Below are 18,737 nucleotides of genomic sequence, written 5' to 3' on the forward strand. Positions count from 1 at the left end.
TCATTCAAAAATATTAACACTGTGTTTTGGTCTCCGGTCTCATTGTAATGGAGATAGGAAAAAATGTTTTAGATGAGTAAGAACTGTTCATGCTCTCAGAAAACAGATGAAAAAGGGATATATTTTTTGATAACTATGATCAATCTTTCACAGGGAGACTTACAGCTTACAGCTAGGCAAAGTTGTAAACAAAAATAGATGAAAAGGTCAGAAGAAACAAATGTGTGTAGTGTAAAATCTAGCAATTTTTTAATCTCTTGAAAATATAAGAGTTCTTTAGGCTCATCTCTTAGAAAATCTTTTTTTTTTTTTTTCTGGAACTTTGATCAACTGGCAGGGCTTTGTAAAGTTATCAGGAATAGATATCATCTCATGTACTTACTTCCTATTTATTGTTTTATGACTTGATTTCCTTTCCTCTTCAGTCCCATTTTAATAGAAGGTTCCACCAAACTACTTCAGATTCTAAAAGATGGTCATTGTTCAAACCATTTTTGTGATGAGATAACATGGTGGAAAATATTTCCTGATTTCTAGGTTAAAAAGTTGCTAGGTGGGGCAGCTAGGTGCTGCAGTGTATAGAACACCAGCCCGAAGTCAGGAGGACCTGAGTTAAAATGTGATCTCAGATACTTAACACTCCCTAGCTGTGTGACCCTGAGCAAGTCACTTAACCCCAATTACTTCAGAAAAAAAAAGTTGCTAGGTGAATTAATTTCCCCCCAACAGTGGAGAACTCTATCTGGGAATCCTACCATTACAAAAATCATTCTCAACTAGACCATACTTGGTATTTCTTTCATCATTATAAAGAATAAGCTCTTTTAGTAGAAATACTGGCATGATCAGTTGGTAAACAGAAACCACTTACTTTATGAAAGTTTATGTCAATGTTATATTAAAATAAATCTTGAGTCATTATACCTTGAAATCAAATGAGCACTGTCCTTTATGCAGAATTAGCTTTCTACAATTCTAGATTCCAAGAGAGAGGAATAATATAAATAAAGTTACAGATAGTTAATAAATTTCACTGAAAACCAATATATTCAGCCTGCTTTCCACTAAACTTTGATGTTAAGAGTAACAAGCAAATTACATGCTGTATGCTTTGCTTACTAACAACCAGAGAACCATAAGAGAACAAAGTGGAAACGAGAAGAAAAACAATATTCCTGGAGATTCTTCAAACCAGTTAACCAATGCCTGAAAAAGAGTCCTGCTTTATCTGTGTATTCATTTTTCATTATACTAGGAGTAACTGTGATGATTTTAAGCAGCCAAACAAATAAGAATCAAACTTTTACCAGCACTAGTAAAACTCTGGGTATTTTACTAATAAGATGTATCCTATTGATATATCTTTCCTCCTTAGCCAATAGAAATGGGTTTTGCAGTAGGGACTACATCAGTTTCTTTTAAAATAACAGATTCTTTTACATTAGTTTCAATTCATATCTTATATGATTAGGGCAAGCCCACAGTATTTTTGAGATATGTTGTTTTATTTAGGAGATTATAACCAAATGATAAAGTTTTTTTTAAGGGAGCACTTGAAAAATATCTTGAGAAATACTGGTGACCAGAAACCAAGAAAGAATTAGATAAAAATGCCAAAATAAAGTTGCATTTATGTTGTACAAAACAGTTATAAATGTTAGAATTCTCTTTGGGATGTTGCTGCTTGACTCTATTTCAAAAGTATAAAATACTTCATTTTAGCTAAAGAATATACTTATTTTATCATTACCAGCTACACATTTTTATTTTCGTTTCATTTTGTTTTGAATTGGTAATAATTTTAATTAAAAATAATTATATTCAGTAGTGACTGAGAAAATTTTGGCGATGAAAGCCTCATTTCTTGCCCACTATAAAATATATTTCAGAAGTGATGTGTGTATGTCTGTGTGCCCTGTTTTTAACAAGTTGAAGGAGATACCTTGTTAACAAACCGCTGACACAAACCTTTGCTCTATGGAAAACCACAAGCCAATTTCAATGAAACTAGTTAGATGCAATCTCCTGCTATTTGCCTTTCTAGTGAAGTAGTCTTCCTTTAGTTCAAAAAGAAAAGACAAAAATCTTTAAAATGTATTGTAAATAATGCTTTAGATTATTTACTTTTTTTGATTTCAATGAATGAGGGATTTTAAAAATCATACTTTTTCCTTCTCAAAGTAATATTCCCGGAAAATGTGCATCAGAGTACACACACACACACACACACACACACACACAATACACACACACTCACATACATATGCCCTCCCTAATTCTGCCATCTACTTGATGTTTCGTGGTTATTGAACAGCTATTAGGATTACAAAAGCTTGGTTGGCATTTTGCAATAGTTATAAAGAGAAATCCTGGGTACCATACAGACTGCAAACTCACAATGAATGTCAAACTGGAGAGTTTAAAAGTCCAACTTTTCAAATACTCCTAAACCAGAAATGTGGCTTAGCACCAGTTGATGCTACTACTTGGATATGCAAAGAGAAAAGAGGTAAGGAAACTGGAGGAATCTATAAATGTATCTGCCTGAAGGTCTTTTGATTTTTATGCTGATATGAATCAACAGCTACACCAATCTCTAAAAAATCATTTTTAAATATCACCAAACTAAGTGGAATTTAGTGAGAATTGGATATTGAAAAGTAACTATGTATTCCCCCCAAACACACCCCAGGCACATACATAATAAAACCTTGGTGAGAGCCTTTAATAATCATAGATAATAAGTTTTTATAATAGATATGAAACTGACCAGTGTCCTCCTTTGCTACTAAATATTTGCCAATGCTGAAGAAAAGAAAAAGTGTGAAAACCACTTCAGTATTCACCACTACTCTTTATATTTAAAGATAGAGGTATCCAACCCAGTAGACCAAGTTAAAGAGAAGGAAAGAGGTTGGGAAAAAGACTCGGGAATATGAGTCCAGCTCTGAGATATCTATGTGAATCCGTCCTTTCCGCCAGGAGCCTGATTTACATTCTTCATAGCAGCAGAAGAAGCTTTGACAGTCTTTTCCGTCCAAACATTCATAGACACATGTATCTTCAAATTCCTGCCAGTACATGGAATTATTCAGAGGGATCACTGTAGGAGGTGGTCTCATATCCAGGACAGAATAGTTCTAGAAATAATTGACATAAATGAGTCAACATTAGATACATTACATCATTTAAACAATCACTGTATGAGTTATAGAATGACCAACAACACAGGTTCATATGGAAACTTGCCTGCCTATGTTAGCAGACATATTCATATTAATCAGATGCTTGGAAAACATTTATATAGTAATAGTTTGTCACATCTAGAGGGCAAACATCTAAATCTGTTATGTCCAAGAGATTATTATGTGAAAGGTGATACAAGAGGTAATTTAGCAAATCAATAGTGGTTATCTTAGAGTTGGGAAAACTTGGTATTAAAATCTTTCAATTTGTTTCATATTGCCAGGTGACTTCTAAAATATACTAACATCTCACTGTTCCTAAACAATTCTGTGTGACTAAATGCTCAAAGTTTGCTGGTCTATTTTAGTAGTGAGAATTTCCCCATTAAGAAGTTCCATTCAACAATGAATTTCTTTATTCATATTCATTTAAAAATATCTTCATGGATCCCTTAAAAGATGAATCTACAACCCATTTATTTTTTCTGATTTGAAGTTTGCCATAATTTCTTTTAAAAACCTGAATTTTTTGCATATCTCCTAAGGCATTTAAACTAAGACAAAATAAAACAAAAATATGTCAATTAAGATCATAAAAATATTGAACTGTCAGAAATCCTCCAAAAATGTCTGACAGGCATCTATGTTGACTCACTTTATAAAATATCTGTGTATTACAAAACATGATAAAGCATTCAAATTTTTGGTGAAAAAGAAACAAAAAAAAAGGAGAAACATTTTAATGATCTTTGAAAGAGAAAGGTAGCTATCATTAGAATTTAAGCTTTTTGAGCTTGGAAAGAGAAAAATAGCTATTATTAGAATATAAACTCCTTGAGCTTCTTTGGAACAGAAAGATAGCTTATAATATAAACGTTTTGAGGATAGCACAGAATTTGATGCAGAATGGGTGCTTATTAAATGGTATTTGAATTGAATTCAGTGTTAATTGAGTTACTATTCGTAAAACACATAATGATTCACATGTCACCAATATATAGTATTATTATTGGAGCATAAATATTGCCTTGTGAATATATTGTCTTTTAACAAAATAATTATAAAATAAAATAACAATTAAAGAACACAAAAAAGCAGTAATCAGTTTGTGGGAAAGTATGTGTAACCATCTGAAAAAAAAAAAAAGTAAATACCAAACACATAAGAATTTGACTAAAAATTTGAAGAAATTATTCAATGAAGAAGAAATATCTATTACTGTCAAATCTTTACTTTGTTATTGTCAACATGTCAATCAGTTTTTGCTTTTTAATGCAAATTCACTTATGGTGGAATTGTACATTTTTCCAAGTAATCAAGAAAACAATTTGAAATCATGAGAAACTATCACTAAATTGTTCTACTAAGAATCTCTTAGATTAACATCTCACTGTTCCTAAACAATGATGTATGACTAAATGCTCAAAGTTTGCTGGTCTATTTTAGTAGTGAGAATTTCTCCATTAAGAAGTTATACTCAACAATGAATTCATATATTCATATTCATTTAAAAATATCTTCATGGATGCCTTAAAAGATGAATCTACAACCCATTTATTTTTTCTGATTTGGAGTTTGCCATAATTTCTTTTAAGAATCTTAAATTTTTTTTGCAACTATGGAATATAGACTAATGCATTTTAATAATTCATGGTAATTCATAAAAATAAAAAGGTTTTTTAAAATAAAACTAGAAATACAATACATCCCCACCAATTCAGAAATGGCTTAATAAATGCTACTACTTGAATACAATGGAATTTTATTATACCATTATTATACCAAAATAACGAACAAAATATGAAGAATTCCGAACCTGATCAAATTATTGATATGATTATAATACATAATAAAGAAAACCAACATAATATCTACACAATGACTACAATGATATAAACAAAGAAAACCCTAAAAACAAAAAAATGTCATGCTAATAGCCCATATTGTTCAGAACAAGTTATCATTAAAGTACAAATCTTTCTTTTCTAATAAACATGGTATATAAGTGGAAAACTGCATCTGTATCAGTAAAATTTCCGCTAATAAGGTTATGCTTAATTTTTTTGAAGCAATGTGTTTTGTCAAGATTTGCTTTAAAAATATTTGTTTGGAAGTGCTTCCTACATTGTGATAAAATATTTCAATAATGATTGATATCATAAGAGTCATTTACCTGATGCTTATTTCACAATGGTTATATAGATGGATTGGAAAAAGAATTCTAGGTATTTCTGTATAAACAAGTGGTAGGATCATCATAATAAAATTCTATGTAACTCTTTGTCAAGTATGTTAATCTTCAGACAGTGAATGAAAAAATTATTAAAGTCATGCTGTTCTCCTACACATGTAAAAATGGCTTGAAAAGTAGAGTTTAGAAAATAAAACCTACCATTTTGAAGCCTTAAAAATTAGTCAGATCTTCCTATTCTTTAACTAAATGCTGTTGTCTGTCACATTTGTGCAGTCTTTATGTTGTACTGCCTGTTTATATAACACAAGCATCAAGCCTGGACAATTCATTAAATGTTCTCTACTTTGGTCAAGAAGATGTCTCAAAATTATGTGTCTAAGAGACAAAAAATGGTGGAAAATTTAAGAATCAAGAAAGGTGTGTCTGTCTCTGTCATTCTCTCTTTATTTGAGGAAAATCTTACTCAAAAGACAATTTTCTGAATATTTCAGCAAGGCAGGTTAGAAATCAGGACTATGTTGAGATGCAGTTCCTCAGAGTCCTTTTTCCCTTTCTTTTTTCCAAAGATCCTTTCATATAGAATGTCTGGAAACATCTGAGTTTCTTAAAGAAATAATGAAGATTATCTTTCTTTTCCAAAGCTCTTTTACCACCTTTGCTTCTCAGACGCATAGCATTGAGCCATCTTTCTCTCCCCCAATTAGGAGAGTCCGATGGAAATGCAACAGGCTTGAAATATAGCCTATATTAATATATTCTAGAGCATTATGAGGATTTAGCCAAAAAGTTGATATGCCTTGGGCGCCTCCCTGCCAACACAAACCTAGAAACAACAAAAACAGAAACATAAAACATTTTTTTACACAAATAAAGTCAGATCTAAACAACTGAAAAATATTAATTGCTCATGGATTAGTCTGAACCAAAATAATAAAAATGATAATTCTATATAAATTAGTCAATTCCTTCATTACCACACAAATTGAGTTATCAAAAATTTATTTTATAGAGCTAGAAAAAATGATAACAAAATTCATCTGGAAGAACCTAAGCTCAAGGATATCTAGGGAATGAATGAAATAAATAAATGAAATAAAATGTGAAAGAAAGTTATCTTGCTGGATCAGGTTTCAAATTGTATTATAAAATAGTAATATCAAAACAATCTGGTATTGGCCAAGAAATAGAATGGTGTATCATTGGAATGGATTAGCTACAAATTAATAAACCCAAAGAGCTAAGTATCTTACAGCATGACAGAAATTAGAAATAGACCAACATCTCACATTGTATTACAAAAGAAGCTGAAAATGGGTATATAATTTACATATAAAGGTAATAAAATAAGCAAATTAATGAGCATGGAACAATTTTTCTGTCAGATTTATGGATAAAGGAAGAATTTAGACCAAAAGAAGACATTGAGAACATTACAAAATGTAAAATAGATTACTTTGATTATATTAAATTAAAATATTTGCATAAGCAAAACCAATGCAACCATAATTATAAGGAAAAGAGAAAATGGGAAACAATTTTTACAGTAAATTTATCTGATAAAGGACTCATTTCTCAAATATATAGAGACCCGAGTCAAATTTATAAATATACAATCATTTCCTAATTGATAAATAGTGAATAAATATGAATAGGCCATTTTCAAAGAAATCAATGGCATTTCTAATCATATAAAAAAATGCTCTAAATCACTACTCATTACAGAAATGCAAATTAAAACAGCTGTTTTGTCCACCGTGACTAATATGACCAAAAAAGGAAAATATTAGCTCATTCAGGAGATTGGGAAAACTGGAATACTAATGCCCTGTTAATGGAGTTCTGAACTGATCCAACCATTTTGGGGAGCAATTTGGATTATGCCCAAAGGGCTATAAAATGTGAATATCATTTGATACAGCAGTAACTGCTGTGTCTGTATCCTAAAGACATACAAAAAAGAGAAAAGGATCTATTTGTAGAAACATATTTATAGCAGCTTTTATCAACTTATATGAACAGAATTAGGAGAGGGCTGTACACAACATTGATGAAAAACTTTGAATGACTTAGATATTCTCAGCAATATAATGACCCAAAACAAATGCCAAAGGACAAATGATAAAGCAGATTATCTGTCTCCAGAAAAAAGACTGATATTGTCTGAATACAGACTTAAGAATGCTATTTTTTTTACTTTCTTCTCTTTTTTACAATTCTACTTGAATTTTCTGCTACAAAATGAGTGATATGGAAATATTTTACATAATAAATCTATATATGATTGCTTACTATCTTAGGGAGGACAGAGGGGAGGAATAGAGGTAAGGATAGAATCTGAAACTCAAAACTTCAAAGAAAAATGTTAACACATTTTAAAAAGTAAATAAAGATGTGGTGAACTGGGGGGAAAATCTATATGTTAATCAAAGTATTAACAACTTACATAAAATTCAAAGCCTTATTTTCTTCATTGTGCAATATCAAAAAGCCCCTGAAATTTGGAATTCCACATAGCCTGTAGAATTCTAGTCAGAATTATAAGGTTAAAAACTAGAAAATTAAAATTAAAAATTATGCATGCATATGTAGGACTTATACCTCTTCAGTTGAGGTACTAAATATTATTACATATTTTCAGAGTATAAAAATTGATAGAAAAAAATCTTTCCAAAATTACATAGTCTGGCAGAAGATAATATAAGTAGGGAAGCAACATTTCAGAAGTGATTTTTTCCATCTTTCTGTCAGTAATAGTCTATTATAGAACAAGTAGTTAATTTCAAAATCAACAACTTTTTGACATGGTGCTATTGTATGTGCAGTCACTGAAAAAAACAATAATGGAATCAGATTCCTTCTTTTACCTACCTACCAATTACGTAAAGTGAAAACAAAGAGATAGTAGAAAGAAGCAAAACGTCTACATTATCAACAAAGAGGAAAAAAATTCTTTCTAGATTTGAGGACGTTCTCTAAAAACTATTTAGTATGCTCTAGATAATACTTCAAAATTTTAAAATGAATAATAGCTAAAATAGATATTAAACTGACTTTTATTGAATGGCTTAATTTTTATTTGCCATAATAAACCAGAAGTAATGAAATCATATTTTGACCTTCTCCTGACATTAAAACAATATAATGTGGTTTATTTGAGGCTGAACTGAAAAGCTTAGGGGCATACATAAAAGAGAAAAAATTCATAAAGGGGCAGGAAGTTTAATGAAATCAGATGATAGGAATTTCCTTACCTGAAACAAGGCAGAAGTAAGAGATTATTTAGAATTGTTTTTATAAAGCTATATTTGAGTAATTAGGATCAATATTTTGACTTTCCTCTAATTTTAATTTTTTGTTAACAAGTCCTATAATTTCATTTCAATATTGAACATTTGCAGATATCTATGTGAACAAGAACCTTTTGGATTATGAAAAAGTGTTTGATATGATCAGCAACCTATCTTGAAAAAAACTATTAGTCTCTGCTCCACTACATTTTGCACTACAATGCCAAACTTTCCTATTATTCCAATTATCTTTTCATGTCCTACTTTAGCATTCCAATTGACTTCTTTTTTGGGGCGTTATTTCTAGAAGACATCATAAGTCATCATGGAATTGATCAACATTAGTCTCTGGCATCAATGGTTGGAGTATTGAATAATTAACCTTGGATATGAACACATGTAATTCTGTTGTTTTTAAGATGACATTCCCAATACAGTTTTTTTATTCAATTTTTTTTAACTATGAAGGTTAGACCATTTGTTTTTATTGATTTTAGTTTTTTTTTTATTTTCAAATATATGCATAGTTAATTTTCAACATTCACCCTTCAAAATCCTTGTGTTCCAAATGTTTTTCTTCCTCCCTTCCTCCCATTCCCTCCCATAGACTGCAAGTAGTTCAATAGATGTTAAATATGTAATTCTATATGTACTTCCACAATTATTGTAGTGCACAAGATAGGTCAAAAAAGAAAAAAAAAATGAGAAGGAAAACAAAAAGCAAACAAATAACAACAAAAAAGGTGAAAATAATTATGTTGTGATCCACATTCAGTCCCCACAATCCTCTCTTCTGGATGCAGATGGCTCTCTCCATCACAAGTCTATTGGAATAGGCTTGAATCAACTCATTGGTGAAAAGAGCCACATTCATCAGAATTGATCATCACATAATCTTGTTGCTTACACCATTCTTCTAGCAGGGATCCTCAAACTACGGCCCGGCGGGCCAGATGTGGCAGCTGAGGACAATTATCCCCCTCACCCAGGGCTATGAAGTTTCTATATTTAAAGGCCCACAAAACAAAGTTTTTGTTTTTACTATAGTACGGTGCTCCAACAGTCTGATTGACAGTGAACTGGCCCCCTATTTAAAAAGTTTGAGGACCCCTGTAATAAGGGATTCTTGTTCACAGTAATATACATAATGATCACTGAACAAAATTCACTCATTCCTTCCAGTAAAGTTTGCTAAGATCCATGAAGTTAATGCCTAATCTTTTTAACTCCTGTTTGACCACATCTTGCTTACTTTGGTTTATAGATCCTATATTCCAGATTTCTATACAATATTCATCCTTACCACAGACATTTTTTTGTCACTAGACATATTTGAAGCTGGGCTTTCTTTTGGTTTTGTTACAACCACTTTATTAGTACTGGAACTATTATAGTTGTTCTCTGCTCTTCCCCCAAAATATGCTGGAAATCTTCTGATTGAGGGAGCTCATTTTCCAGTGTCATTTTTTTTTTTTTTTGTGATTCTACTATTGTCCATGGAGTTGCCTTGGCAAAGATACTAGAGTGGTTTTCCATTTCCTTCCAGTGGATCACTTTTTTTCCAGAGCTCTCCACTATGACCTGTCTGCCTCAGGCAACTCAGAACAATATAATTCATAGTTTCATTGAGATATAAAAGTCCCTTTGCCATAACAAAGCAATGATCCAGCATTTGGCTGTGGCTCAAATCATGGGATTCTTATTGCAAACATTTGGATTTAAAAAGGAAAGAGAAGGCAAAAGGGAAAAGGAAAGATATGCCCAATTGAATGAAGACTTCCAGAGAACAACAAGGAGTAATGAGAATATTTTTCTAAATGAGCAATGCAAAGAAATAGAAGAAAATTGTAGATTGGTAAAGATATTTCTTCAAGAAAATTAGAGATATTGAGAAAACACTTCATGTGGAAATGGGCATAATACAAGATAAAATGTAGGAATTTAACAAATAGAAGAGATTAAGAAGTGGCAAGAATGTAGAGAAGAATTATAATAGACAGATCTTAACATGACCAATAACCACTCTTGTGTAGTTGCTGATCTAGAGCCAGACATCTTTAGATATCCATTGTTAACAATAAAGCTAGTGGAAGTGATAGATTGTCAGCTGAGTTTTTTTTTTTTAATCATAAAAGATGATTCTGTTAAAATACTGTACTAAATATGCTAGCAAATTTGGAAAACTGAACAGAGGCTACTGCATTGAAAAATATCAGGTCATATCCCAATCCTAAAGAAGGATAATGCCAAAGAATGTTTAAATTATCAAACATTTTTTTTATAATTTCACATTCCTGCAAGATTATGCTTAAGATTCTGTAATCTAGATTTCAGCAATATGTAAAACAAGCATTACTAGAAGAGCAAGCTGATTTTCAAGGAGGTAAAGAAACTAGGAACCAAATTGACAACATTCATTTGATCATGATGAAAGCAACAATTTACTTCTGCTTCATTGGCAACACTAAAACTTTTGACTTCATGGGTCACAAAAAATATGGCAAGTTCTCAAAGAGATTGAGCATCAGATCATCTTTCTTGTCTCCAGGGGAAACTTTATGTAGGCCAAGAAGGAAATTAAAGGCAAATATGGAACAACCAATTAATGGTTTAAGATTAGAAAAGGAGTTCCATAGGGCTACATATTGTCATCTAATTCATTAGATTATATGTAGTCTACATCATGCAAAATTCTATGATGAATGAATCGAAAAACAGAAGTAGATTTTTGGGAGATATATCAACAACCCTCTGAAAGCCCAAGTGAAGAATGAAGTTTCTTGTTGACACAAAAATGGAGAAAGTAAAAACTGGCTTAAACTTAGCATAAAAAATGATCTGAGATCTTGGTAGCTGATTCCATCATTTCCTGGCAAATAGAGGGAGAAGAAATGGAAGCAGCATCAGATTTTATTTTCTTGGGCTCAAAGATCATTGCTGTTGGTGAGTGCAGTCATAAAAAAATAAGACACTTGCTCTTTGGCAATATAGCAAATCTTGAGAGTACTAAAAAAGCAGATATATCATTTTTCTTACAAAGGACCATAAAGTCAAAGTATTGGTTTTTCTCTTAGTAATATATGGCTGTGAGAGTTGATGTATAAGAAAAGCTGAATGTCACAGAATCAACATTTTTGAATTTTGGTTCTAGAGAACTCTTTTGAGAGTCAATTAGACAGTAAGTAGACCAAGTCAGTCAATATTTAAAAAAATTATCTCAGACTTTTCCCTGGAAGATCAAATCCTGTAGCTCAAATATTTTGGCCACATAATGAGAAAACAGGACTCATTAGAAAAATTACCTTTGTTGGGAAAACTTGAAGGCAAAAGGGAAATGAGACAGCAGAGATAAGATGGATAGATAGATAGAGAGATAGATGGATAGCTAGAACTGGAAATAGTGAATATAAATTTGGAAAGACTTTAAGGAGTTATAGAGGGTAGAAGGGCCTGGAACAGTATCCTCCACGGGGCTGCAAAGAATCAAATATGACTGACTGAATGAACAACAACAAAATTATTTCATTGGCATCGGAACTACCAATTAAGACCTTTTCTATCAACGCATATCAGCAATGTTAAGTCTTAAAGAATCTAAAACTAGAGAAATACTAAAGGGCTAAATAAGAAGCCCCAGTGTCACACAATCAGAGAGTATCCAAGGTATGGCTTTAACTTCATTCTTTCTTATTCTTAGGTGGATTATCTGGCCATTAGTATACCATTCTGTCTCTCAATATTTTGGTTTCTAGATCTATTACTCTCTCTACCACATGTGTGCAAACACACATAGATATATTGTGTTAGTTGTGAAAAGCCATGATATGGTGGTGGAGGTGATTTTAAAAAAAAGTTTGATATTTCTTATGACGTTGCCCTATGTGACTATTCTTTCATATGGCAGACAATTACAGTTTAAAAAAAAAGCCTCAAGAAAAATAAAGTAAAAGAAAGAGAGTGATTGAAATAGTGAGAGAGCAAGAGTGAGAGGAGTGAGAGTGAGAGCAAGAGAATGAAAGTGAGAGCAAGAGCGAGAAAGAGAGCAAGAGAGAGTGCAAGAGCAAGAGCACGAAAGAGAGAGGGAGAGAGAGAGAGAGAGAGAGAGAGAGAGAGAGAGAGAGAGAGAGAGAGAAAATGCTTCAATCTATATTCAAATACAGTTTCTTCTCTAGGTATGGATGAGATTTTTTTATAAGTTCTTCATAGTAGTCATGGATCATTGTACTGCTGAGAACAGAAAGTCATTTATAGCTGATCATCCTAGAACATTACTGTTATTTTGTGGTATATAGTAATTTTATGGAAGATTTCTCAAGTTTTTTTCTAAGAGCATTTTGCTCATTATTTCTCATAGAAAAAATAATATTTCATGACAACCACATACCACAATTTATTCAATCATTTCACATTTGATGGACATCCCCTCAATTTCCAACTTTTTGCCCTTAAAGCTGCTATAAATATTTTTGTATATATAAGTCCTTTTCCTTTAAAAAAATCTCTTTTGGGATTCATGCCTAGTAGTGGTATGGTTAAGTTAAAGATATGCATAAATTTATAACTTTTTGGACATAAATCATATCTTTTGATCATTTATCAATTGAGACTTTTTTTTATAAATTTGACTCGGTTCTCTCTGTGTTTGAGAAATGAGGTCTTACCAGAAAAACTTGATTCAAAATTGTTTTTTGCAATTACTGTTGCTGTTTCCACAATTCAGTCTATTTTTTCTCTCCTTTCATCTTGTCGGTCTTCAAAAGGGTTTTGCTTCTGACCCCTCCCCAAACATGCCCTCTCTTTCATCACTGTCCCCTTCCTGTATCCCATTCCCCTCCTAATTTTCTGCAAAGTAACATAGATTTCTATACCCATGTTGCATGTGTATATTATTTCCTCTTTGAGCCAATTCTGATGAGAGTAAGGTTCACTCACTTATGAGCTCCTCCTCCTCCTCTTCAATTTAAAGGCTTTTCCTAGCCTCTTTTTATAGCAGATGATTTATACCATTCCACTGCTCCCTCTCTCTTTCTTCCAGTACATTCCTCTCTCCTAGCTTAATTTCATCATTTTTAAAAGATGTTATCCCTTGATATTAAACTCATACCTGTCTATATATATTCATTTATTACAACTCCTCTAGAACTCATACTTCTTCACAACAACCTCTGTCTATATGTCTTCCTTCTAACTGCCATGATTATGAGAGAGTTAATGAGTTACAAGTATTATTCTCCCAGGAAGGATTATAAATAGATAAGCCACATTAAGTCCCTTTCCTGATTATCTCCTTATGCTTCTCCTGAGTTCTGTATGTGAAAATCATATTTTCTATTGAGCTCTGATCTTTTCAACATGAATTCTTGAAAATCCTCTCTTTCATGAATGTCCACCTTTTCTGCTGAAGAATTATACTCAGTTTTTCCTGGAAGTTGATTGTTGATTGTCATCCTAGCTCTATTGCTCTCCAGAATATCATATTCCTAGCCCTCTGGTCCTTTAATATAGAAGGTGCTGAATCTTGTATTATACTGACTTTGGCTCCATTATATTTGAATTGTTACTTTCTGGATGCCTGTGGTATTTTTCTCCTTTATTTGGGAGTTCTGGAATTTGGCTATAATGTTTCATTTTGGGATATTTTTTAGAAGAGATTGGTGGATTTTTTCAATTTATATTTCACCCTCTGGATCTAGAATATATTGAAAGTTTTCTTTGATGATTTCTTGAAATTTAATGTCCAGAATCTTTTTTTGGTCATGACTTTTAGATAGACCAATAATTTTTAAATTATCTCTTCTGAATCTATTTTCCTGGTCAGTTGTTTTTCCAAGGAGTTATTTCATGATTTTTCCCCTATTTTTTGGGTGTTTTATTTTATTATATTTTGATTTCTCATAAAGTCATTAGCTTCCATTTGCTCAAATCTAATTTTCAAGGAAGTATTTTCCTCAGTGAGCTTTTGTACCTCCTTGTCCAATTGTCCAATTTAGCTTTTTAAGACATTATTCTCTTCATTAGACTTTTGTATTATCCTTTGCACCATTTTCAATTCTTTCCCTAATTTTTCTTCTTTTCTTCTTCTACTTCTCTTACTTGCTTTTCAAATTCCCATTGAGCTCTTCCATAGGCTAAATCCAATTCTTATTTTTAGTGGAGGCTTTGGATGTAAGAGCTTTGACTTTGTTATCATCTTCTGAGTGTGTATTTTGTTCCTCCTTGTCACTATAGTAATTTCCTATGGTCAATGTTTTTTTTTTTCTGCTGCTTACTCATTTCGCTAGTTTATCACTTGGCTTTTAAGTTTTTGTTAAAGTAAGGCTCCGTTTCCATGGTGGAGGGTGCATTGTCCCAAACTATAAAGATTTTGTACAACTGTTTTCAGAGATCCTTCTAGGGACCTGACCATAAGCACTCTTTTCTACCCTGAAGCTGTTAGGAGTGTCCCATCCCACTGTAAATCTAGTGTTCTAAAACAAAAGTTTTCTGCTCTGTTGGGGCTGGGACTTGGGCTGGGGTCAGACTTGCACTGAGATTGTATGCTGAACTCTCATCATATTGCCACAGACCTTTTCTGCTGACCTTCCAATTCATATTTGGTATCTCTAGCCTGAGATGTCCAGAAATTTCCAGTACTGACATTGATTTAAAGGTCCCTCTACTCATTCCTGCTTTGATGGTGTTAGGCCCAAGGCAGGTGCTCAGCAATAGTTTTGCTGGCATGGCCTACACTGGAAACTTCAGGTTGGATCTCCAAACTGATGTCACTGATCTTTTGTGCTGACCTTATTATTTGGCTGGAAAATGTTATACTTTGACCTTTTGGGTGCTCTGGTGTTCTAAAATTTATTTAGAGACATTATTTAAAGAAATCTGGAGCAGTTTGGGAGAGAGTTTGAGCACATTCCTGCCTTTATTCCACTATCTGGGTTATGCTTTCAAAATTGCTTTCTTCTTTAATAAACTTTGGGAATAACTTTTCAAATGTACAGTTGATAAGAATTTATATATACATATATTATGTCTATTAATTTACATAATATAAATATATAATACAAAATTTTTAGCAAAATCATATTTGAGACTAGGGTTGGAAAGTCATTCTTCCCCACCAATGTAGGGACATTCAAATGTAGGACATTCTAAAAAGTATGCAGTTTACTTACTTGTTTCCCAATTATACATTGATGGTCTCCCTTGCTACATTTTTTTTGACAGACTTAAGGGATTGTTGAAATGAATTCTTTTTAGCATGAAGGGAAATGTTCCACCAGTGCTCAGTGTATTTTAACTATAGGAGCCTGTTGTGGGTTGGAAACAGAAACCATATGCTCAAATTACTGTGGTGTAGAAAGTGGGGAGACTGCAAAATTAAACAGTGAATTGCTATGCACTGGCATTTAGGTTATAGTTGTACTCTGTTGAGAACTTGAGGGACAAAACCATCTATGAGAAGAATACCTTTGTTTAGATGGAGATGGAAGAAACATCTCCATCTTAGCCTTCTATTTTGGTACCTGATCAAGAGAAATGATTATTATGAATTCTTGGCAATTGGCATCTGTCCAGTCACTTATAGTAGTTTCTATAACATTTATTGTTAGTAGAATCTATTCAGTTAATTTTTGAGAGATGCATTTGATAGGGAGAACTCAGATGATGTCAGAAATTTTGGGGACTTTTGGAGCCATAAACTTCCTGAAGAAGCCACTCATTCATGCTCCAAAAACAACTGCCTTTTTTTTTTTTTTTTTTTTTTTTTTTGGTCTTGGTTGCCATTGAATGAATGTCACAAGATTAGATGGTTGTCTTTCCTCTACCATTGCTTATGAAGATTTGGCCAGTGAAAGATGGGTCCTCTAACATGAGAGTTAGTGAAAAAGAGGCTTTCATTGTTAGATGGAAATAGCACATCCAATATTATGATTACCGGCATCAATCATGAATTAATGCTTTCCAGAAAAGTTGTTACTTTACTGGAAGCTGGGATTTCCAGTCATAACCTTGATGCTTTACCCACTCTGATACCCTAATGGATCTTTGCCTATGAGGAATGAACTACTATTTTGCTTATTTTATTTCTATTTCTGCCTTTTATGAAAAAGATGTATGTGACTGAAATTCAGTAGTTGTTAATGTTGTTGTGGGTAATAACCTAAAAAGTTAGATTTTTTTGCAAATGCTTTTGGTGACTTAAGATATGAGTTTAATGGTTGGTCTTTGAGAGTCATTGAAGGAATGAAAAAATAAAAATTTTACTTTAACAATTTTAATTTTAACATGAAAACAATCTAGTACAGATAGATAAATCTGAAATGATCAACATAGAAAAAACACTTGAATTAAGTTTACTGAAGGGTAAGTTTGTATTTTGGCTTATTTGATAGTGATTTTAAGTCCCTGGTTGAAGAAGGGGAACCTTTATTCAACTCTTATTGAAAAAGATGATAGATCCTTGGGCAAGGCCTCTAAAGTGTCCAAAACTTGGTCAGGAAGAACTACTGGTAGATCTAGGTGTACTATGTGGCAATAAAGCAAGGTGAATTCTAGTACCCATCCATGATCTGAAATAGTTTCCATGCCAGAGGCATAGAAATGCTTTTTTAAAAATTCGGTTGGTCCAGATGTGGACCAGTGATAAGAACCAGGAATAATGTTAGAGATATCATCCAATCAGGTCCACTGACAACAAGTTGGGGATATCTAATCTGTGAATTTGACATTGTTGGTGCTGCTCCTGGTTATCATGATTTCTAAAATTTTTATATACATTCATAAATATGTGTTATATGTAAATAGTTGTGTTGGAATCTTTACAAAGTATTAAGCCATTAGAGTTGATAGAGACAATAATTATATAATTTAGCATGGTTCAATATGATTGATTTGATCTTAGAAGGAGATATTTTGGGCCAGAATTTGAAACAAGGTACTAAGTACAGCTGATAGAAACAATGCTTGTGTTCACACTTTTAGAGAGCTCATAGAAGCAAGAAATATTTAAGTACTCATTGGAATTCACATGTTTGGGAGATTTCATGGTTTAGAAAGAGATATCGGAATTCATACCTCCCTTGAAGTTCTTAGGGTCAAAGAGCATGTTGGGAGATATCCCACAATCTCACTCTCAGAGAAGTAGCATAAATACAGCTCCAGTGAGCCACTCGAGAGAGTTATTTGGGCACATTCCCAGGGGTCAGAGAGGAGCACTCTGCGAGGAAGCCCACAAGCCCTATCTTCGAGGCAAGAGAGATTCATTGTATCTTCTACCTTGGTGCTGGCTGGAGCCAGAAGGACAAACCTTTGGATTTGGGTACATTCGGGCAGAACTCTTAGAACCAAGCAGAGAGATAGGCCTTTGAGCTAACCGGGCTATATTGAAGGATACAATAAAAGATCTGAACTTTTATCAGCTGGCTGCAATTTTGGAGTAATTATTTACTTGTAACTGAAACTAAGGCTGCCTCCAGAAAACTTCCCCAAGAAATCTGCTTTCTCCCAGAGAGAACTATTATTATTATTTTAAAGAAGAGAAAAACACCCACAGTCACACTTATGTTTTAATTGAGTTTTATGGTTCCCAAGTACATAATGAATTAAGAAAAACAACAACAAAACTTGAAGCAGCTTGACTAAACCAAATTTTGTTTAGCTCATAAGATACATAATAGGCTAGGTGGTTTCTAAGGTCCTTTCAATTACTAAAACTTTGACCTTATGATTTACAATATACAACTTTAATATTTTTTCAGTTCTTTTATTTTGAATTTGTTTCAAATTAAAATTTTGAAATTTATGATTTTGGAATATGTTCCATAAATTATACATATTCTTATGATTTTCTTTCATTTGCTTTCAGCAAATCTAAAACCAATTTTTTTTTTTTTTACAAAAACAATATAAGCACATATGCACAAAAGTTGCAAGGAATGGGGAAAAATAAAGTAAAAACAGAAAGGAGGAACATACATATACACATATATACACAAATGTACCTCAGAAAAGTTTACCTAGTATGTCATATAAGAAGTTATTTTGTGATTAGCCAAGAATTTTGCATTACAATAGGATTAA

At 32.5% G+C, this 18,737-nt stretch overlaps 1 protein-coding gene across 2 annotated transcripts in view; it reads right to left on the reverse strand.

Moving 5' to 3' along the window:
• Window positions 1–662: 662 nt before the first annotated feature.
• Window positions 663–18,737, reverse strand: part of LOC100915681 (gamma-aminobutyric acid receptor subunit gamma-3) — a 112,760-nt gene continuing 94,685 nt past the window's right edge. For both annotated transcript variants that reach the window (XM_031959094.1, XM_031959093.1), the window contains one exon: window positions 663–3,140. In XM_031959094.1, coding sequence (XP_031814954.1) covers window positions 2,862–3,140 — 279 coding nt within the window. In that variant the 3' untranslated portion in view covers window positions 663–2,861. The remainder of the gene's footprint in view (window positions 3,141–18,737) is intronic.

This window comes from Sarcophilus harrisii, chromosome 3 (genome assembly GCF_902635505.1).
Source record: "Sarcophilus harrisii chromosome 3, mSarHar1.11, whole genome shotgun sequence".
Lineage (NCBI taxonomy): Eukaryota > Metazoa > Chordata > Mammalia > Dasyuromorphia > Dasyuridae > Sarcophilus > Sarcophilus harrisii.